At 44.2% G+C, this 23,852-nt stretch overlaps 1 protein-coding gene across 3 annotated transcripts in view; it reads right to left on the bottom strand.

The window, feature by feature from the left end:
* Positions 1–1,486: 1,486 nt before the first annotated feature.
* Rora (RAR-related orphan receptor A) overlaps positions 1,487–23,852 on the bottom strand; it is a 172,413-nt gene continuing 150,047 nt past the window's right edge. For all 3 annotated transcript variants that reach the window (XM_013518928.1, XM_013518926.1, XM_013518925.1), the window contains exons 5-10: positions 18,492–18,613; positions 16,860–16,992; positions 16,157–16,264; positions 14,818–14,928; positions 13,418–13,530; positions 1,487–11,029 (exon numbers count right to left, since the gene is read on the bottom strand). In XM_013518928.1, coding sequence (XP_013374382.1) covers positions 10,865–11,029; positions 13,418–13,530; positions 14,818–14,928; positions 16,157–16,264; positions 16,860–16,992; positions 18,492–18,613 — 752 coding nt within the window. In that variant the 3' untranslated portion in view covers positions 1,487–10,864. The remainder of the gene's footprint in view (positions 11,030–13,417; positions 13,531–14,817; positions 14,929–16,156; positions 16,265–16,859; positions 16,993–18,491; positions 18,614–23,852) is intronic.

Raw genomic sequence — 23,852 nt, 5'->3', positions numbered from 1 at the left:
GTTCTGAAGCAGTTCTGGAAGTCCTCTTTCGTGAGTGTTTCTAGTTGTGCTGTTGTAGCTGCCTCAGTGTCCCGAACTGATTCGATTTTCTTTTACCTTTCACTGTCATTGTGACTTTGGGAAGTTGCGTGGGGCCAGATCTGGTGGCTAACATGGGTCAGAGCACACCATAATACTTTTACGAGCCTTGCTGTTGGGTGGCCCTCAGATAGCGGCATTTATCATATTTTTTTATCACACCTCATAAAGACACAAAAGAGAACTTCAGAGCTGCTTGAGAACGTGGCAAGAATGATGGGACACATTTGTTAGAAATGAGGGGAGCATTATGAGGGGGACTGACGGCAGTGTGTCTTTTACTGTAAATAAAACCTTAAACACCGTACATTTTGGTCGCTCATTGTGAAGGCAGGATTGGCAGTTGTTTGCTACATGCAGTGAGTTTGGGGATCACTTCAAATATTTATTGGCTGTCTCTGGATTATAAGAGGTCCTTAGGCATTGCCAAGTGTGTGGAGGAAAATGCCAACTCAGTTGCTTTTATTCGGACTTCAGAGTATTTTATGATTTCAGTGTCCTTGATGTTACTTTAAGAATGATTCGTGATGAGGCTATTGCACTGTTCAGGGGGTGTGATACTTAGCTTACATTCCATGTGTGGGTCACCGCTAAGAGTTCATGTCCAGAACAGGGTGGGGCAGGCAGTGACATTGCAGTTCAAGTTGCATTTTAAAAATCTCTGACATCATTGCTGCCATGCTAGTGCGAGCATTTCTGAGGCAGAGGTCACAAAATGAGGCAAGTAGTCAGGATCGAGAAAGTGTCGCTAAACGGTTGTGGTACCGTTCTCCTTTGGGATAGGAATTAGCTCAGAATCCTCAAGTTTGCATTTTCAACAGCAACTGCCAGTCACGCTGGTAGATAATACCTTTTGCTTTGCTTTCTCTGACAAATGAGTAGCTTGATCCTTGTACCCATTTTCTCTTTGTCTTAAAATTAAAAAGAGCTGGAGATGTAGCTACATGGTAGAGCACTTGCCTAGTGTGTGCAAGACCCTTGGTTCAATCCCCAGCACTGCAAAAAAAGGAGTAATGAAAAAAAATTATTATATGGTAAGTGCTGGGGATATAGCTCAGTGGCGGAGTGCTAGCATAGCATGCGCAGGGCCTTGGGTTCAATCTTGAGTACCACTACCACCAAAAAAGAAAAAAAAAGTGCTTCTCAAACTTTTAAGGTATACATAGATCACCTGTATCTTATAAAAATGGAAATGCCAATTTACTAGATCTGGGGTGGTGCTACAACTGGGGTAATTCTGCATTTTTAGCACCACTGTGATGGTGCCCCTGCTACTGGCTTGTGGACCACACTTTTGATTACCAAGGTTCAGTACTAAACCATCCACTAGAAAAGCTAGAAAGAAGCTAGAAAATTATGTACAGTGCCACTCAATAACCAAAGACCACGAACAAAAACCAGGCAAATATTCCATTAGAAGCTGAAGTTTTATTATAGGATAACAGTACATAAAGCACATCTAAAATTGATGTGTTCGATGCACTTTTAATAAAGGTAATGTAATATTAAAGGTACAGTTTCTAAGTACAATATAACAACATTCATATTAGAATGAAAATTGGAGTATTTAAAAGACAACATTAAATCTCTCTTTTTTACAGCTTGTATTTACAAAATGAATCAAAATATTTTTTTTTTTAAATTCAGGACTCAATAAAATAAACAGCTGGAAATAAGCAGACTACTATAAAGAGTGAATTGAAAAGAAAACCCAATGTAAGTGAGAAGTTGGACGATCCTCTAATAAAGATCATTAGCAAAGTTTTAGTTCAATATACTATGTTTTAGGAGTCTTGTAAATGGCTTGCGTTTTTAGTGTGGCAGAAAAGGAATTTTTACATACTGTACACAAAACAGACAGCATATATTTATAGGTACAGTATTACTGTTTCCAAACTTGCATGTATATTTACAGAAGGCCGAGTCTGTCACTCACAGAGTTTTGTGAAATTTGTGTGCTCAATGCTCAAGACCTACACACAATCAGAATGAGCATTTCCTGTGGTCTTTCAAAACGTAGTTTTTATTCTTGGTCGTAGAAGAAAATGTTAACCATAAGGCTTGACATACTTTATAAATTTGCCAAAACAACCCAGGAAGAAATGTTTTCATTGGGGTCACTTGTAATTGAATAATTATCAGTTGCGGACATGGGCCGGTGGTTAGGGAAGCACAAGGCACTCTCTACCCTAGGGGAGCTAAGGATGCCGAATGGTGCTTTAAGAAGTTTCAATCTCTTTCCAAGCCAGACGGATAAGGAATGACATGATTTGTGTCCAGCAATTTCTCCCTACACCGTAGCCAATTCCCTCTAAAGGGTTAACTATTAGCATTACCTTTCAACCACACAATTGCATTTATAATTAAGGTCACTGGAACTCTTCCATAAAAATGGAAATTGTCTAGAATGGGGGATAAATATGCAGTGCACGGGAGCCACTAATCATGGCTTCAGAATTTACCGCTTTCAGTTACAAAAGGTGCAGTAAACAGAAACATTTGCTCTATATTTATAAATTGCTCAAAAATCTTTGCTAAAGATCTTACAAATTCAGTAATATTACAGAACAATTCTAATCAATATTTAATAAGGCTAACTACATCCTTAGTTAGATATTTGATATACTCTGATGTTTAACAATGCCAATAGAATTTGGGAGAATAAATGAAAGTTTAATTAAACTCGTTATTGAATGACTTTAAAAATGAAGCTGTTTCACTCAGTTCATAGAACTGGCTGAGGTAATGTTAAAATAGACTATCCCGTGTTGAATTTTTTTGAACCAGGAATCGAACTCAGGACCTCGTGCTTGCCAGGCAGGCGCTTGTGCCACTGAGTTACATCCCTGGCCCTTTCATTGTTGAATTTGCGGTATGGCCCATCTTCTACCAATGGATGTCTCCGTATTTCTCCTGACTCCTGAGGGGGGAGGTCTAGTTTGCTATCAAACCACCATGAAAATTTTATATAATTGCTTATTATCTGGGATAGGAGTTAAGTATACAGATCTGTCAGGTACCAATGATATAATTCCTTAGTGAGAGAAAAATCTATTACTCCATTAAACAAGAACATTTCTTTGGGATCTTGAAGGTCTGGCCAATTATTTTTTAGATCAGGAGATGTTGTGCAAAGCCAAATAGTAGCCAACATAAATTTTCATATGTCCATATTTATAAACACCCTACAGATGTCAAATATCCATACTAAGGAAGTAATTTTATCCTAATTAAATACACTCTAGAATAATTTATATAATGACTATGTATTTAAAGAGAAAAGCTAGTCCCAAATCCAGCACTCTGATACAGCTGCTAGTTGGGCACAGATAGAGATATATATATATATATATATATGTATATATACAAATATATAGTTATACTCAGTGAAATTAACAAGACCCAAAGGTGGTATTGTTTAGGAATAAAAGGGATCATTTTCACAAAAGTAACTTATCTAGCACCACACATCAGAAAAACACAAAAATAGCACACTCTAGTTCTAAACAGCTATGTCTAAAATAGATTATATAGTAAAACCGGTATTATACAGCATATTGTGGATTTGATCAACAGATAAATATTTGCACTGAGTAGGCTGTTTATAATATAACATTTTCTTATCTATACAGAATGAAAGCCAAAAAGTTAACTGTATAGAGATGTGCAGAACAACGTTAAATAGTATGACTCAACAGCAGGGACGAAGGGAAATTTGAAAGAAGAGTAAGAGAGAAAATGTTCACAGGCCATTACAAGTTCTTAAGTTAACAGTAAATAAGGAATCAGTTGCTCAAGTTGAAGAAAGCAGTAAACAAGAGATTGCATCTACATGCAGATGTCTAAAATTTGTATTTTTTTTAAGTCTATGCACAAAAGTCATTTGTTTTATTGCTTGACATTCAGTTATGGCTAGATTATTTAACCTATTTTTTTTTTTTTTTTTGTACTTTGGAAACAAGAATATTGTTAAAGGTGCCATAAAAATGGACAATATTGAAAACGGTTTGCAAATAAACCACCTAACACTGCAGTTCTTTATACATATTAAAAGCCTTGTCTGGGGTTTGTCGTATGTTAAATATATTTAAACTGGGAAAATATGTTGTAGCTTGAAGCCTCCCATTGGCCGAAACATCCAATACAAAACACATCTCCACAAAAGGAGCAACAGACAACACAGAACACTTACAGAAGCAGCCAGCTAATGTCCTAACGGTTAAGCGTTTACCACTGTTGTAGATGAGATTTCAAACCATGGTGGGTAAGAAGAGAATTTTGGGTTCGGGATAATGTGTACAGTACATACGGATTTTGTGTGAAGTCATATTCACTATATTGCTCAAGAGTGATCTGCATTTACATATGCTATCTGTTCGGTGATAATCAAGTTCCTAGAAAGAGTACTCGTCCACATTAGAGCAACGGTGAGCGAGAAGGAATCGAGCACGAACATGGGAGAGAGTTCTGTCGTTCTTAGAGAAGAGCGGGATGGCATGTGAAGGCCTTGAGAGCTAATGGCAAACTCTCATTTGTTAGCTCCCAGAGGGGGTCAAAGACAGAAGTGTGGTACTGCTCACGTGGCAAAGCACACAAAATGTAAACAGCAGACACGGTTCTCTACGCATCTATTTTAAAACATTCAGATCCACTTTCTCCTCACGAGACTCCATGCTGTGTTGCATCACAGAAGAAAGGTGGGATCTATTTGGGTTGAATATTCTGTCATTCATCGAGGGGGAAATAAATGACCGAATGTATTTATTGCTCTAGGTTCTGAGGGTGTGGGTGAACATGGAGATGCCCTGGCTCTAACCTGGCTCCATGGTGTGACGCCAGGCTTCTGGACTACTTTCAGAATTATTTTGAGAGCCTGACAGAACCGATCACACAGACACAGACAAGGAAACAGACCCGGAAGTGAGACCAGTTACTTCTGGAGACATTGCTAGTCAACCTTCTCATCTCTTAAAAATGAACAGCAATGGGAAGGCCTCTTTAACCACCTCTGGTGGAACCTTTTCATATACTGGTGTTTAGGGACAAAATGAAGACCTGTATTATATACCATGAGCAACACATCAAGGTTTACTGTTGTAATTGCATTTTGGGGGCACATAACTTGAGCTGTAGTAAGTTGCTTTCAGGGGGTTCTGTATCATAACTTTATTAGAAGTGGCACTCACATGCTACACTATGTAAAAATGTCAACCACCTCTGTGTGTCTGTGTGTGTGTGTGTGAGAGAGAGAGAGGGAGAGAGAGAGAGAGAGAGAGAGAGACTATAAACGGAGGGAAGCAATGAGAGAAGGGGAGGGAGATTCCTGACATTTTTCATATGCTTTGTTAACAAAACAGGTGAAAGTATTTGTCAGGTGATAGGCATGGAAAGTCTTCCCAAATTATGCTTCACAACAGTAATAAGAAAATAGGTAAATATAGTGGATGTAGCCTATCCCAGGGGTGGGAGAATCAGAACCCACAATCAGATTGAGTTCCTCTGACTTTATGTAAAGTAACACATGAGACTATGTAAACAAAGGTTATTTAGAAATTGTGATATACAGTATAACCCTAAGAGCTGGATCAAGCAGCTATCATACAAATGGAGTTTGATTTGTCTTTAAACAGTAGCTCCTGCATCAGTTCATCAGGAATCTATAAACTGCGAATGTGTCAGAAAGAACTGTTTTAGATAAAGGGATTTTTGCTTCACTTCTGGAGCAGAACATGGTGAAAAACATAGTGAGCTGCTGGTATTTAAAACAAAAATGTGGTGTATCTTTATCCATTTCACTGTAGTGATAGGCAGGTCTTATCACTGGTTTTCACATTTTTTTTTATCTGTAATATACAGAGTTTGAAATAGTTTAAAACATTTCTTTTAAAATATTTTAATTACTAGGGAAATGGTAAGTAGGATATGTAAGGGCTACAACTTGGATGCTCTGCGCTGGTGCATTTATATTTTGAGTAACTTCGCACTCCTTTGCCAGTTACTCCGTGTTCTCACATACACAAAACCGAAGAGCACGTCACTTTTGAACTCAACAAAATGAGACAATAGTGAGGAGATAACACACACACATACACACGCATACACGCATGTGCGCACGCAGTTCTACACAGTTCATTTGTGCCTTGGAGGGATAATATTATCATTGTTAATAATAATACACAACACAATTTGTCCCAGTAGTACTGGCCACCCTGTTTGAAGAGTTTTAGAAGATCCCTGAGCACATTTTTTCTGACTCTTAACCCCAACTCCAAAAAGATCGGGCTTCTATCCTTGATATCAAGATGGATTGTCATTCACAGTAAGTCAATCATAAGGTGCTTATTTACCCTTTTTTTTCACCAATCAGCACAGAGGACTGTCAGAAAATAACTTTTATTATTATTATCTTAAAATAATAGCACTGGAAGGACACATGTTTTAAACAATCAATGTTTGCAACAGTGGCTTTAGGATTATTATCTGGCTGCCCCTTGACAATAACAAGTGATTCGATCGACATTCCTTAGCCAAAAATAAAAGGAAAAAACCAAACCAAACCAAAACAAAAAAAAAAACGCAAACACTGTACAAATATGTATTTTTCCCTGAGGGTTCAAGGTACACCCGCAAGTGCTCTATGTACATATTGCACTGGAGAGGAATGAAGGACGTGTGCAAAAGAGCAACAGTGACAAGCTGACACACCGCTCAGACCTTTGCATTGAGGACTTGCTACGTCGCTTTGCATTTTGGAATGTCGGAACACAAACAGCCATTCCTTCGTCTAAAACGAAAAACACGAATCCCTACTATGGCACATTCAACGAAATAAAAAGTTCTCCAAAGACAGATAGACAAATTCCATCAAGAAAATAATACAAAGTTTGTTTGTTTGTATTTTTTTTTTTAGAAAATTACATTACTTTCTTTCTTTGTTTCACATTACAAAATCTTTTTTTTTTCTTTACACAAATCACATTTTATTGCAGGAATATTTCAAGTGCCATCAAATATTTATAGAAGGGTTAAAAAAATAGAAGTCTCTCTAAAGTGGTCCAGACAAGGCTTTGTATAGAATAAATGTTTTTTTTTTCCATCTTCTAGTTTTGATTTAAGTATTTTGAATACATTTTCTTTTCCATTGACACTTAGTAGCCTAGAAGCGGTCTGACACATGCACATCACACACACGCAAATCTTACACACACATACACAGGCACGCACACACGCGCGCACACACGCACGCCTTCCTCGCCTGACCCTCTCCGCCCACTCCCATATGCTCACAGAGATCTGGGTATCCACACGATAAAGAACAACCAAACTTAGAAGCAGTGTCTTAGGTCACGTTTTCCTTACATTAGGAAGGGTGAATCAGGATGCTGAAGACTTTTAAAAAACTCATAGCTTTAACACAAATTAGGATGCTGAACACTTTAAAAAAAATCCGTAACTTTAACACAGTTTGCGAACTGTCCAAAAAGCACTTTCATCTGCACTTTTGATTTCACTGTGACCATGGCCGGTTTTTTCACAACATGGGGCGCCGTTGTGTAACAAGGGCACAATGCTTTGTAAAAGCCTTATTTACCTTATTTTACAAATTACATAAAAACCTTAGAGGAGCCAAGTGAGCAGTGATGTGGTTCCAATCCTTAAAAGACTGTTAGACATTTAAGTTCAGGAGATTTTGATTATATGAGCTATCCAGATTGTTGTTCTGGTATCGCCTAGTTTTTATGTGTCATCTCACAGGTTGTTTTTTTTTTTTTTTTTTTTTTATGAAAAGGAAGAAAATAAAAATACAAAGGTTTTCACATCCTTTTCGAGACTCAGTATTTCTCTCAACTGCATTTACTGTTCAGCTTCAGATCCCAACTTAGATCTGCATAGGAGTTGTTCCCTCGGCTCCTCCAACCACACCTCTGTCTCTACTGCCCTGTTCCTACACTGTCAGGGGACCTTACTCTGAAAGCTCACCTGCTTTTCTTTCAGAAACACCTAGAAGCAGCATCGTGTTACTCTGTCTTGGTTTAGTATAAAAGCAATGTCACAACTATTAATGAGATTAGAAGATCATTTTTGTTTTGTTTTGCATTACACACATGCAAAATCCTTTCTGGGAAAGGGAATTCCTTTTTAAGTTCAACATTACTTTCTCTCTCACCCTTAAGAGAAGTTCGGTTAGCTCTTCTTATTCACAAATGGACACTGGAATTAGGTTTAGTTGCTCTTTAATGCGCTAGCACCTGAGGCTGGTCATATTCAGAAAGCTTTGGTTAAAAAGAAGTTATTATACTTTAATAAAACCATCCCCAAATTTAGTGAGTCTGAGTGACAAAAACCAAAATGCCCCCCCCGCCCCCTAAGAGACCTCACACCATTTCCCCTCCAAGAAGAAACAACAGAAAAAATAATGGACAAATAAATAACTGTACGAAGCTTGGTACTCTTTTCAGAGTATAAATACTATTAATCTTTAAAGGAACTATGCTTATTTAAATAAAAGCTTGATTTAACCCTTCTTGCCCAAATATAAATACTATATGCTGACAGTTAACCTCTCTATATAAACACTCACATAAAATTTTATATGCCTGTAAGAAATTTAAGTAAATATTACTCTCATCTTCTATTTATGGTTAAACCCTTACAATATCTTTAAAAAAAAATGTGGATGTCATTTAGGCTTCATACACATTTCTGTGTAAATAATTCCTTCTGCTTCTCCCAAGTGCCTCAGGAAACAAGTCAGGGAACCAGTGGGGTGCCAAGCGGATAAAGTGCTCTGAGAAACCGGTCCCAGGCTCCAGCCTGAGACTGGGGGGCACAGTTCCTGCAGAAGGTTGTGCAGGAGCCCTATCGACTGGGGAGGCCTCTGAATGTACGGGCTTCTCAGAAATGCCCACCTTCACACCGTGGTACCTGCTCTCTCTTCTTTTTTTTTTTTTTGGTTTTTCTCCGGTACCAGGAACCGAACTCACGACCTTGCACTTGCCAGGCAGGCGCTTTTGCCGCTGAGCTAAATCCCCAGCCCCTGCTCTCTCTTCTTTACAAACGTGGTCTTTGATGTCAGACCACCAGTTTAAATCCCACTCTGGGCAAGAACAACATCTTCTAAATGCCTACTTTCCCAAAGGTCACTTGTTTTCAAAATATACACCCCTGGACATCAGACTGGTCCTCTGCCGTTCCCCACTGGGGGAGGGTTCAAGAACAGGAAATTAAACAAAAATACCTCAATAGCTCTCACCTGAACACAAAAGCCAAACAATCTTCTAAACATTTAATAAAATAAATTACAATCCACAGTTTTCTAGTGAAGATAAACACAGGAGTAAATGTTTGCAGCTAGCATCGACTTTAGTTTAAAGGCTTAAAATATTTAATATTAAATAAGAGAAACCGGTTCGTTACTGTATAACCCCCTCACCGTCCTATCCACCATCTACCAAATGCGGAGAGCAATGTTCTAGAATAGTGGCGCGTGGGGACTAGTCCAGAGTCGGATCCCTCTGAGATAAATGCTAAGGATTCCTAGGTTATACCAAGAGCATACACATTCAGAGAATGTGTCATGTTCTCACCAGGGGAGTGTGTGCTTGCTCCAGATAGAATCTTTGGGTCCTACTTACAATAAAAGCTAGATTCCAATAAATACTCTGGTTACTGATTTATTTCCAAGTGCAGGCAGAATCCACATGACTACTGAATTGTGGAAAAGTCAGTCTCTCTCCTTCCCTGCCCCCCACAAAGGTGGCCTTTCAGAAAGCTTCTTTTGAAATTTAAAAAAAAACGTGCATGAGGGTTTAAGTCCACCGTACCAATCCTTCAGCTTTGTATGAAGCGTAAACACATCTATCCTTAAACTTGTCAAAAAGCAAGATACAATTTAGGGAGAGTTCTGTTCCGAATGTCAAATTCACGGGTGGAAAAGAAAAATCCAGCATGTTGATTTCTAGATATGACCAGCCAGTCTTTCACGAGTGATTTTGTAAACAGCAGCATAAACACCTCCCGACGTACCTTCCGAGCCTTCTCAGTCAAACTTGTGTTTCTGGTGCGCATGCGACACAGCAGTGAACACGCTAGCATTTAATTTAAAGAAAAAGGTGCAAAATGAAAGTGCCTTATCAATTCAACAGGAAAAGCTACACCAGTAACTACATTTTATATTAATTAAAACAATATATAAACAATATCTCTTTTAGCTATATATAGTCTTCATGCCCATTTACCCTGTAATATATTATAATGCTATTGTTGCTAGTGCTATGGACCCTTTTCGTGCCATCCCGCTGACTGGCAGTAACCTGTGAGAAAATAAAAACTTCCTTCATGAGACAAAGAGCAAGTTGAGCAAAGTAATGCTGCAAGCTCCACCACGCACACCCGTCACCGATCACTGCCGGGGGCTCTCTGTTGGGAGTGACAGCCTGGTGACCCTGTGGAAAGTCTGTGGGCAGTGAGCTACAAGAACAGGAAATCCTCCACCTTTAGTACCCTCCTTCTTGTAAACAGGTCAGCACTCAGGAAGTTGAGACAGAGAAAGGGTCCATATCTGTAGGCATAATGGAAATCATATGCGTGAGAAAAACAAGTTCAACTTTTATTTGTTTTCTTTGTTTCCCCTCCTTTGCCTGACCCCGATCACCAAAAGATGTGCAGTGTGTTGGCGCTCCAGGGCTGTGCAGGGCCACAGAAAGTGTCTTGGTTAATTTTTTGTTTTGTTTCCTTTTTCTCATGTTTGTACTTCAGACATTCTAGAAGTGCTCGGGTGATACCTTTACCCATCAATCTGCATCGCTGGCTCAAACTCTGAAGTGAACAACTCCTTGTACAACGGAGGAAAGTGAAGTCGCACAATGTCTGGGTATATTGCTTTAAATGCCATTAGCTTTTCTGTGTGTCGTCCACATAAGGCTCTTAACGTAGACACCTTGCATATTAACTGTAAGTGGAGAAAGGACAGTGAGGTCAGGAGGGAACAGACGGGAGGGTCAAGGAGTCTACTTGATCTTTACGACGCTTTACAACGGGCGAAGTACACTCGAAGCAACTTAACCTTGCAGGAAGAGGCCCGGTAGAATTAAATGGTGATCTAGTCACATCGCAGAGTGCCAGGAATACACTGAACATTAGTTTAAAGATGAATAATTTAACCCAAAATGACAGCGGGAAACAGAAGCTGGCCCTGCTTGGCAGTGGCGGGGTCCAGATGAAAGCTCAAGGCTCTCTCTCACCATCTGCTCCACGGTGATCCTGAATCCCGCCCCCCCACCACCGGGGGGGGGAAGTGTTCTGGTGACCAAGGCGGGGGGCTCCTGGAAGTCCCAGGTGATAGGGGACTGCAGCCGCGGACCAAGGCATCCCCCGCACATCCGATGCAGGACTAGTTCCAGTCAGTCCTAAGGGCAGCCAGCGACTGCCTTCTAGATAAGGAACTTCTCTTGTAACAAAGCCATTCTGGGACTGAGAAAAGATGGTCAGACCACTGAGATCGGTCTGCCCTCTGAAGCAAAGGCCCCAGAGCTCAGACCCCTCCTACCAGCTGGTCCAACAGGAATGAGGGGGCCCGGGGCATACTCTGCCTTCTCCCTCTGGCCAGACAGTCATCTCCAAGGAGAAGCCCCATGTAATCATGACTACAGAGGAATAAGTAAACAGCCTCTGGCTGGACACTGGTGCTAGTCTCAGTCCTTCTTTTCAATCCTGGCCTTCCTTCCAGCCATCATACCTCAGTGAAAGGAGTCACTGGTAAGAAGGTAATCCGCTATTTTTTCACAACCCTTAGGCTGTAACTACTTGTTAGATCTTTCTTGCATATCTCTGTCTTCCTGAGAAACCACTCTGAAGATACCCCCATGTATTACAGCAGCCACTGATAATTTCCTACCAATCTGTCCATAACTCTGTAATGTTTGTATTGTTCCTATGCTATTTCATAAATGGACGTATGTTTATTACTATGTGTTTCCTACAATAACCATTGAGAATAGTCAATGATTATTCAATTGATCACTCATGTATAGCTCTATATGTTTTCTCTAGAAACCACTTTGAAGAAACCAAAGTATAGTACAGCAACCATTGATAATTTCCTATCACTTTTGTCTGCAACTCACTATTATTTGTCTATTTGTTTTCCTAAGAAACTATCTTGAAAATATCAATAGGTAAAATAACAACCATTGGTAATTTCCTACCACTTTGTCTGTAATTCGGTAAATCCCCCTATTACTATGCTATCCTTCTTTTACTCTTTAAAATTAAAAAAAGAAAGAAAAGATGTTCAGAAGGCCTGGGTAGAAGTCACCGCACAGCCCATTTACCAGCCGAGGGTAACAGGATGATTTGCAGAGGATGATTTGCTAAAGTGCTCTTCAACTGTAAAGAACTGTACAAAGTATGCTTATGGCTTCAGCCTACAACGGTCCTCTCTAGGAAAAGTGTTTTGTTTTTTCACTGCATCCTCTGAGGTGCTCTCCAAAATAATTTTACAGGGGTCTTGCTTTTGGGCAAGAAGATGGGTGAAGTTCCAGAGGGGTCCTCCCTCCCATTTCCCATCCCTGTACCACCCACTCACTCATTCAACGGGTGCAAAATCAAAAAGAAAAGCGCAGCTGAGCACCAGTTTCCCCTTTTTGACCTAACAGGAGAAAAAGAAACAGGACCACACAACCCAATACTATTCCCATCACCCTCTCATGGAGTAAAACACACAAAATAAAGATAAAGAATAGGGCTTTTTTTTTTTTTTCCAACCAAATCTGATGAGCACTAACATTGAGGGAGATTAGCATATTTGAAATTGGCATCCTTACTGTATTGCAAAAGATAACTGGCAAAAATGAAAGCTTCATGCTCTGAGCACGGGACAGCAATAAGAAATTGATAAAGAAAACATGAAAGTTATTTACAGTTGACAAACGAATTTAATGGAAAGAGGATTACTATTAGAATACTTGATTACCCTCGCTGTTTTAGTCCTTTATAACTTCTCTCTTCTAAATTCAACGATCCTTTTTCTAAAGTATAACAATGCAGAGTCTTAACTCTGCTTTTATGGGCAACTTTGATGGAGTAGGAGGAGGATTTCCTGAATGTATGAAAGCTTTAAGAAAAACCCCTTTTTACCTACCATCGCCCTGTTCATGCAGGGTGCTGTGTGATCAATGATAGTAAACAGAAGTTAATCTCAGTAATGGGTTTTGGCCTAAGAGAATGTTTCGAAATGGAGATTTCCACCTTTGTAGAAGCCTGTGGCATACTGATACTTTTGGGGGTTACGACTTCACGATAATTCAGGCCAGGCTGACTGCAGTCCTTCAGCTCTTACCTTCGTTAGTATTCCGTCTTCTCGGTGGTTCTTCTGTAGGACGTGTTGAAGAGCGAGCTGGATTTTCTGTTGCAGTTTCTCAATTTTTACCTTTTCCTGCAGCCACGAGCGATCTGAACATGAAAAATGACACTCTTTAGGAACACCAGTCTCACTCCCTGAATGCTGTGTGGGGCCACACACTCCTCTGGGCTCCTAGGTCCGGATAATTATGCTGCCCTGCGTACTCACAGGCTCACAGTTGCCCTTGTCTTCCAAATTTCACTTAACAATTTCAGACCTCCACTGGAGTGCAAAAGTGATCCACGGTAGTTGCAAATCACAGTTTTTAAGCCTTCCCGTTTTCACTAATACTACTTAAAAGAAGAAGTCAGGATCGGCCCTTTCCGAAGGATAGCCATTCGAATTTAAGGCCATACTCACACAAGAGCAAATGAAACCACCATGTCCCCTCAAGCCTTTCCAGTAATTATATTTCTAGATGAACTACTTATATCAATCCTGCCAGCCTTTTCAGAAAATATGAGGATTGCCTCATAATCCCGGGAAGCTAAAATTGTCAGTAGAACTCCAAATGACTTAAGGGGGGTTAATTCAGAATAAAGTCTTTGTGTGTGAGAATTCCAAATAGAAGACAGTGAACTTGCAACAGCGATTATCCCCGAGAAGCAGCGCTGCTTGAGAACCTGTGGACAGCAGCAGGTGGATTTACGAAAAGGGAGGAGTTCTTTAAAAAGACAGGTTCTCCCGGAGACTGTGCTAAGGAGGACAGGACTGCTCTAGCATTTCTCTTGGTATCTGGAGGTGAGTTCTAGACTGTGTTTTACTGAATTCTTATTTCTTAAGATTTTATCTGAAAGGCACGTGGTCTTTTAAAAACAGTTTATATGTGTGGGTGGGGTGTTCTTTGGAAAACTTTGGATTTTGCAAAAAATGGCAGCTGCTTTTTTTTTTTTTTTTTTTGGCTTTTTGAGACAGGGTCTCGCTATGTAGCTCAGACTGACCTTGAGCTCACTTTGTAGCCCAGGCTGGACTCGAACTTGCAGTGATCCTCCTGCCTCAGCCTCCCGAGTGCTGGGATTACAGGCATGAGCCACCATGCTTGGCGGCAGCTGCTTTTGAGAACTCCTCAAATGTTCTTTTTTTTTGTTTTTTTTTGAGACAGGGTCTCACCATGCAGTTCAGGCTGGCCTTGAGCTCACTTTGTAGCCCAGGCTGGTCTCGAACTTGCAGTGATCCTCCTGCCTCAGCCTCCCGAGTGCTGGGATTACATGTGTGCACCACCATGCCCGGCCCCCTGAAATATTCTAAACCAATAAAAGTTATGCACCTCCTAAAAATTCTTTACCTGGAAGAAATTTAAACTATTTAATTTTTATTCTATTTTTTGATTCTCTTACCTGCTGACATCAGTACAAATGCAGAAAATAATGCAATTTCATCTTCAGTCAGGTGCATAGAACATAAGCTCTTTCCAAATTCAAACACAAAGCTAATAAAGTCTTCACAACCTGTGGAAAATTAAAATAAAGACAGTTCGGGATTTTGTTTACTAACCTAGTAGAAAAGTACGGAAGAAGGCAATAAAAGATCCAGTAACTGAGGATCAGAAGGGATAGGAATTCTACAGGTGAACAGTTTGGCATCGTAAAAGGAAAGCTGGTGTAGTCAGTATCGCCACCGGTACCAGCATCAGCAGCCACCACCGCCGTCCTTCACCACTCCCGCCACCAGTGCACCCTCACCCGTGGGCTAAATGGATGTTGTGTGGTTACCAGATCATGCCCGTTCTAAGAGGTTTCTGTGGATTTCTTCATATTTTGAAACAGCGCTTTGAGGGGTACAGTATTACTATTAGCACCCCATTTTACAGAGGAAACCGAGACCTGTAGCAATGAGTAATGGCTCTGCGGTCACACAGGTAGGAAGCACAGCCCGAGACCCACAGCCGGGCGGACTGCCTCGGAAGCCTACCTGTTGAGGGACTGCTGGCAACAATCCAATCAAAATGTTACGCTCACTCATTTTTGTTCTACCGTAAAGCGGTAACAAATGCCGCAGCCTGGTGGGGAAACTAGTACGGTGTTTACCGAATGGCAACCGTGAAACCTGAAAAGTCCCCTAAAACAGGGATCCGGTCCCCACAAGACAGGTGAAGCGGATGGCTCCTCCCTCAGTCTGGCCTCTTCTTATGTGCTGGCATTTTATTTTTATTTTATGTTTCTTTTGGTACTGGGAATCGAACTCACGACCTTGTGCTTGCTAGGCAGGTGCTGTGCCGCTGAGCTATATCCCCGGCCCAAGCGCTACTTTATTTCCTGAATGTTTGCACTTCCTTCTCATTAAATGTTGCTTTGAGGGGTCGGGCACAGCAGACTTTATGTTCCTTACTTGCTTTTATATACCCAGTCATAGCTCCTAAGTTACCGAATATTATATTCCCTTCAAATGTGGTTTCTTAAAATCTGGGAGGAGAAACGGGAGGACACAGAATATAAACTGCTTCAATTACCTATGGGATAAAATGAGACTCTAGATCTTTGCATGGAATACAGACAAAAAGCGCTTGAGAGATGTGACTTTTCTAGGGTGACTATAGTAGAGTAAGTATGACATCTTAGTTTTGGTCTCCAAATAACCAGCTCTCACTTTATTTATTCAATCAGAACCCCCCTGTAGCCCACAGTTTCCCCATAGCCCAGGCTGGAAACCAAGGAAGGCAGCTTGCGATGTCCTTACCTAAGGACTTGAAGACCTCGGGGCTGGCATACTTCCCGTCAAAGTATACGGTGTTGTTCTGGGAGTCAAAGGCACGGCACATTCTGATGAACACCACCTCCAGCGAACCTGAGCAGACACAGCATTGGTTTGGGTCACGTGATCTAGGGGAGGCGCTTTCTGATACAGCGCGTGGGCGTCAGTGCGGAGGAGCTCAGGGTCCCTGGGTCACTGTCTGCCTCTGTGCATGAGGGCAGAGCTTCCCGCAGGACGCAAAGCCCCTCACGCTAAAGCTAAGCCCTGTCTGACGAAGATGAAGATTGATTTACAAATTACTTCTTGGGTCCTCCTCCTCTTGCACAGCGGAGTCTCAGAGTTGTGAGGAGTGTTTGACCATATTTCTGGAGACAATCACAACCACAACCACTCCCTCAGGGCCACCAGCCCCTTGCTAACGACTCAGGACTAGGACCTGAGGTGGCGGTAAAATTTGGGAATGGAGGCACCCTTCAACTTAACTTAAAAGAAGCAGTACGGAGGGAATGTTTCCTGCACATGGCTTCAAAAACCTTTCGGGAGCACTCAGTCCCTGCTGAGGAAAACCTGAGCTATTATCGCAGGAGAGAAAACGGCTCTCGACACCTTCCTGACCCAAGCACTTCTTTAACAAGCAGGCGAAAGCAGGTTAGGAGGAGACGTCAGCATTCACTTGCAAAGTGCCTACCTGCTTTGAGAAGCACGATCTGATCGTTTTGACACAGCTCCATGAATCCGTCGATGCGTTTGGCAAACTCCACCACGTACTGGATAGCTTCTGTGATTTTGATGGCGCAGAGCTGCCACATCACCTCCCGCTGCTGTTGAAGAGGAAAATAGCAACATACGGGTCACAAGGTATCCTCGGACAAACCACTCGGCTGTCCCATTCTGTAAAGCCCTTCTTTGGAAGCAGATTCAAAAAAAGGCTAGCAGATTAAAAAAACCAAACAATCACCTTGTTGGTTGCGTTCTAAGCACCGCTCCGTGGCCTGTGTGCCGCCTGCTGTTCCTCTCTTACCTTGTGGGTGGGGGTGGCGCAGGCAGGGGAGGCTATGGACGTAAGGAGCAGAAAGCTCAGACGCCATGAGGGCAACACAGACCACCGCTTTAGCCCCGGGCCACAGGGTAGCCAAGTAGGATCTGCTTTCAAGCAATGATTTTTTGCCTGGGGACATTTAATAACACTTCACTCCCCTTTAAGTCAAGGGGAGTCGATACAATGTATCTTGTGCCTACTGTGAGCTCCATGCTTTATGACATCTTGTCTCAGAGCATCTTCGGAGGAACTCTTCGCTACTGTCCGGAAATGACATGAAAGCTCACGGGGTTCACAGCTAGGAGGTGGCGTAGGAGCCGGATTCCAGTCCCAGCGTCTCCGGCTCTGAAATCCCGCCCCTCGCCCCTCGCCGTTTCTCACTGCCCGTGTGCGGCCTCCTTGCGGCCGTGCCCGCGGGGCTGCCTGCCACCTCCAGGCAGGGAGTGACACCTCGCCGGTCCTCAGCCCGGGCTCTTAATTTCCCTTCGCTCATTTTCCAGCTGCGAGCGACCGGATCTGCCGCGTCACACAGCCGTCTCCCCAGCCTGGTGGGGGCCCCGAAACTGGGGGGCCAGGGGTCAGGGTGTGGTCCTGACGTTTCCACTCTCCAGCCATCCGGCAGGGATGCCAGTTTCCCCTTGTGTGATGTGAAAGAGAAGATTAACTGAGATAATCTCCACAGCGCGTTCCAAGCCTGTGTTTCTGAGATTACTGGAAAGAGCATTATACCCAAGGGCTAGGGAACCCTAAGTTCCCTGCCCGCAGTCTCCCCTCAGGTCGGGGTGCACTGGTCAGGGCGCTGTACAGCAGGAAAGCCAGATTCATAATGCCAGGGTCAGGTCAGGGTTACTGACGGTCACCGCTCCCAAACCTTGGTTTGGTGTGTGCTATAAACTCCTCCGTGAGAACCCCTGGAAGCACAAGCCTGAGATGATTTTACATCAACTTCCTGACCCTAAAAGGTTCTGTCGTGATGTGAGGACCGATCCCTATTCCTTTACGTTTTGGGGAGCGGCTCGATCTATTCCCGACTGAAAAACTGAAGGAGATACGTGCATACTTAGAACAGAACTTGTTATCTTGGAAATTTCGAACGCTGGCATCTCACTGAGATGGCAAAGCCCCAGGCACACGCTCAGCTCTGGAGGAAGGGAGGTTTTCAATCAGAGATCTGGTACCTGAGCCAAGACACTCACACTTTGGTCCCTGGGTGTTCCGGGTACGTTTCCCACACCAGCACCCTCCCCAGCGCGGCCTGAGGCTGCGCCAGCTGCTCAGTACCTTGTTCTGATAGTTCTCGATCTCTTCCTGCAGGAAGGTCTGCCACGTGATCTGCTGGAGCTCTTCCCTCAAGTACTGGCAGGTCTCCAGGTGTGACTTGGATATGTTCTGGGCAAGGTGCTCTGCGGGGGGAAGCGGGAGATCATGGAGGTGAAGAGCCACATCCTTCTTTGGGTATGTGGTGATTCCCCCACTGAGCGCTGGCTTGCGACAGCAACAGGTATAAGACAGTACGCTGCGTCAGTTCTGAGGACCTCTGCCCCCTACACGAGCCATCTGGACCTGTCCTGCGTTAGGGACGTGAGGACGGAGGACAGGACCTTGCAAAGCCATCCTTCCACGCCGAGGCTCGGTGACGCCAGAGACCCTGCTGACCTTGACCTCGCTTGGTGCTTCTCACTGATGTCTGGGAAGGAATACATCCTGACCTTGATAGCTACAGCAAATGACTGACACTTTCACGCTAGCCTGAAAGCCTCGTGAAAAACTAGAAAATGGTCTTAGTTTCTGGGGACAGCCATGCATTTCTTTTGTCCTGTCTGCAAACAGCAGGGCAGACACTGGTGAGGACCTGACACATGACCAGGTGTAGTGCAGCAAAGGGACAGACGCCCCACCCAGCCTGTTGGGCTCTCTATCGGAGCTGTGATTCCTGAGCTGTGTGATCTTAGGTATGTTGCTTACCCTCTCTCCGCCTGGGTTTCTTCATTTGTAAAAGAAAGAAGACAGTACTTGTTTCATAGGGCTGCTCTGGAAATTCAGTGAGCCACTCGCCTGGAAGGGTTGCACAGCACGTGCCGTCAGTACACGTGAGTGTGCGAGGCACGGGGATACTGGAAGAAATGCCGCAGACAACTGCTCTGGGAATTTATAATCTGCGCCACGCGTGGACACGGTGAAAACGAAGATTTAAGGTATTAGGCAGTAAGTATGAAGGAGGTTTTAAGAAGTAATAGACACTTCTGGGGATGGGGGAGATCACTGTAGATCAGTGGAAGTGGAAGAGGTGTCTCGGCAGACAGGGACATCTGTGCTGCACCTTGCAGGAAGGGCGGGCATAGGGGTGGCGTCGGTGGTGGTGGGAGGCGGACCGCTCCTTGCAGGGTGTGCTGGACGGAGGGGCACATGTGGTGTTTATGGGGCAGGCAGCTGTGACTGATGATAGTATCAAAGCAGAAATACAGCGGAGAGCCTGGCTCCTGAGTGTGAGGACTGGGTCTGGACCTGGTATGACAAAGAGAATCCCCAGGAAGGGCCGCCGCGTTGAAAACTGCACCCGAGACAGAGGATAAGCAGCTTTGTGCTCGGTGGGTGGGAGCACAGAGAGGGTGGGCAGCGGGTCGAGTGGGGCCGGCTGGCAATAACCGTCATGGAGGGAGGCAAAGACAAGAGAGGGCGCTGTTGCTGGGGAGGCTGAGGCAGGAGGATCGAAAGTTCAAGGCCATCCTGGGCTCTATGGTGAGACCCTGTCTCAAAATGTATTTATTTATTTATTTTTAGAAAGGGCTGGGGATGTTGCTTAGTGCCGTCTGGGTTCTGTCTCCAGCACCAAACACACGCACGGATGCACTTAACAGAATGACGCGAATCTGCACAGAAGAAACCGTACCGAAAACTGACCGCTCCCCAGGGACCCCGGGTGTGCACCAGGCAGGCTGAAGGCAGACTTGGCCAGGCTTGCGAGAGCGTCTATCTGTACATTTGTTACTGCTTTCCTCAGACAGAAGGAGCCTTGTTTGTGTGAAAACAGAGCGGGCTCACCTAAGTGGAGTCTGAAACTAGAATCTCCTTGGAGACACGGAGACAGAATCAATCCTTACAGCCCTATTTGGCAACACACAGACGCTGAAACAGCGCGCGGAGATGGCACAGAAAAGAAAACATCGACAAAAGACAAGAAGCCGCAGAGCAGAGAAAGCGAGAAAGTGAGAGCAGAAGAAGCCAGGGCGTTCTGTCTCTTAGAATCGGTGTTGCTCATGGACAGACAAGGAAACCGGAGTTAGAAACCAGAAAACTAGTGCAGAAGTAAGGCATGAACTAACTCCGGGAGAAAGCTCTCGCTGCAGAAGACAGTCTCTGCAATGTAGATCCAGTTTTTTTTTTGCGGGGGAGGCGGTGTCTTTTTGAGACAGGGTCTGTAGCTCAGTCTGGCCTCCAAAGTGCAGCGATCCTCCTGCCTCGGCCTCCTGAGTGCTGGGATCACAGGCGTGTACCACCATGCCCGGCTCTTGTAAACCCATTTTCGAAGCTAAGGACAAAGTGAGGCCGACCATTCACAGGAAGAGGGCGCTGCTGCACAGGAGGCTTTTGGGTCTGCTGCCCTCCCAGCCAGTATCCTCAGCATCTTGTTTCACTTTATCCTAAAAAATGTTACCAGGGCTGGGGGCTGGGGGCTGGGGGCTGGAGCCTGGAGGCTGGGGGCGTACCTCAGTGGTACAGCGTTTTCCTGGAAGCTCAAGGCCCCGGGTTCGATCCCGGGAACTAGGGGCAAAGACGCTGTCGCCCCTCACCCCTGCCTAATTGCACCCAGGTTTTAGAACAGCCAATAAGGAGCGAGACAGCGGACGGTACGATGCGCAGATGCGCCAGTAGAGGGCAGTGGCTGCGTTCGCATGGACTGCTCTCCGCCTTTGACTGCAGTTCCAATTAGATTGGATTTGAGACGCTCTGCAACTTTCACATCTCCATTTCATCAAAGGAGAATACGGGGCATAAAAGTTAAGAAGTGGGTGTGGCCTTTCCTAGAAACTTCGGGGGAACAGTGCCATAGCTGGCCACCACAGAGGCCGGCTTTCTGCTTGGACCTGTGCAGATGTCTATCTCATTGTGTGTATGTGTGTGTGTGTGTGCGTGTGTGTGCGTGTGTGTGTGTGTGTGTGCGCGCGTGTGTGTGCAGGGGGCGGGCAATCTCCTTCCCTGCTCCACCAGGACAGCTTCCCCAGCACAGCTGCTATCTCGATAGTCAGATGGCAAATCCTGGCCTCTGAGTTCCACGCTTTCACAGTGGAAGGAGCTTTGCTTTGCCTGTACCTTAGGAATACCACACTCTCCCCCTCACCTAACCCTCAGACTCCGGGGCAACGGTCCTGGTACTATCTCCAGTTCACATCTGAGGAGACCGAGCCACGGAGAGGTTAGGCGACTTCACCAGGGTGTCCCGACCAGCAAGCGGCACTCGGTGTGAACGGAGCCTGGCTTCCATGTGGGTGCGCAACTTCCACGGGGCAGCACAGCTCACAGCAGGAGCCAAGCCGGCTCCCCGTCCCAGGCTTTGCCCAGCGTATCAGCACTAACTAACAGTTACAAACACGATTAGCACATTAGAAAGAAAGGACCTCGTCGTTTATCTGGAATATATAATTCAGGCTGTAATTGCACTTCAAGGGCAAAATTTCCTACCCGAGGATGGAGGCATGCTCCAAAGGGAAGCGCGAGGCTGCAAATGCTATTCCTGAAAACCAGAGCTGGACGGAGGCTCTGGGAGTCCACACTTTCCCACTGTACAGTCGCTTTCCTTTGTACCAACTCTGGTGACAAAGTTTAGCCTACAGGGAGCTGAGAGTCTTAGAAGAAGGCAGCAGAACTCAAACTGCAAGGAAGTACCAAAAGATGTTAGGTAGCCCAAAAATTTTAGGAGCGGGGTGCAGCTCCTCTGGGGCCGCTTTTGGATCCCTGGACTATTCTGCACATGTAAACGAGACAGAACGTTAGAAACCCATTTTATGCTTTTCTGAAAAGTTCTGGTTTTCCAGCTTTGTGTGTTTTGTTTTGTGTTTTGGAACCAGGGTCTCACTCGTGTGCCGCTCCGCGCCCTGCTTCCTCCTCGTTTTGTTTTGAGTTTGGGGTTATTTGCAGTTACGAGTTAATTCATTGTGGAAAAGGCTCCAACGCGTTTGAAAAATTCCTAATTTAAAAGCGTACAAAGCATGAGGGGCTGCCGGCAGCACTGCAGATGCCCGTTGTGGGAGAGGACACCGTGTGTCTGGGGGGCTGTGGGGAGGCGCCGAGCCATCTCTGGCCCCCGCCCGGCATTCGTGCGGCTTTAGCCAAAGTGCCAAGTTCAAAGGCGGCACGTCGGCTCAGCCCTGCGGATTTATCTCGGGGCTGAACATCTGACAAGCAAACAGGACAGACTCACTAGTATTTATGGTAAGGTGGAAGCCAGCCTAAAGTGAGTCAGGTCATTTTCCACGGGATCGTGTCAACGCTCAGTCAAATCCTTATTCATTTCTGAAAATGTTTCTTTGATTACCGGTCTGCTTAAGGCTCAGTCCACCAAGATTTCGTGACAAAAATGGACGGTTTTGTTCTAGTTCAAGAAAAAAAAAAAAAATCAAACCTACCTCTGCTCAGCTTGGCTTCTAGTTCAGAGGTTTCTCTGTTAATCAAAAGAGCGGCAATGCACCTTTAATGCTGCTCAGTGGTTAAAGCCCAGGCTTGAAACGCCTGCGCTTGAGGATTTAAATTTAGACCCATAAAGAGATGCTTGTGTCCCAACTGTAAAGAACATTCAATTTGTTCTATTTGGAGACAGATTTTACTGGAAATATAAATTTTCACTTAAAAGGTGTTTTATGGGGTACAGCACTGGAGAAGCCATCCAGAGAACACAGCCATTATTCCTGTGAACCGAGGGTCTCAGTGCCCGAGTCAGAACCTGCTGGTTCTTTCCACCCGAGGTCCTCATCCTCTCCCCGTATTAACTTGGTCACCTCCACTGCCTCTAACTGAAATATCCCCAAGGATCATAACCTCGCGTGAGGGTCGCCAGGAGGAGCGCGTCCAACTGTCCTACCGCAAAGGTTCTTATCCGGAGTTTTTCTAATAATAGTGCTATATTTAAAAATCAATTAAATATAGCAGAGCATGTTAACATACCTTCCCCGAAGTGGAAAGTTTTCCACTGTCTGTGTTATCAATATTTCTAGGTCACAGATCCCCAGAAGCAGTCACGTCCCAGCATTAAGGAAATGACAGAAATTATAGGCCTTTTTTTGGCATGGGGGGCGGTTATAGTAGTCCTTATAGGAAATCTGTCAATTTTGTCATTAGTATTCATCCTGAAAACATTCTGGCAAACGAAGAAGCCTGATGCCCTTTAATATTTATCATACACATCAAGGTTACAACGCTTAGGTGCCTTAGGTTGGGGAAAAAAATCTGTCTTTTCAGTCCAAGTGCGGGAGAGAGGGTGGTGTAGGAAAGATCGGCCCGGTACGAAGTCACATCAAGAGAACTATGTTCTGATCTTTAGCTGTGCAGTGGGGTGACCGTGGCTAACAGTCTGGTATTAACTTTATTTAAAAATCACGAGCGGGTGTAATCCCAGCACTCGGGAGGCTGAGGCAGGAGGATTGTTGC

This window comes from Chinchilla lanigera, unplaced genomic scaffold (genome assembly GCF_000276665.1).
Source record: "Chinchilla lanigera isolate Chin_1 unplaced genomic scaffold, ChiLan1.0 scaffold00049, whole genome shotgun sequence".
Taxonomy (NCBI): Eukaryota; Metazoa; Chordata; class Mammalia; order Rodentia; family Chinchillidae; genus Chinchilla; species Chinchilla lanigera.
Note: the sequence above shows the minus strand (reverse complement) of the source record. Positions and strands in the feature narration are given on the sequence as shown.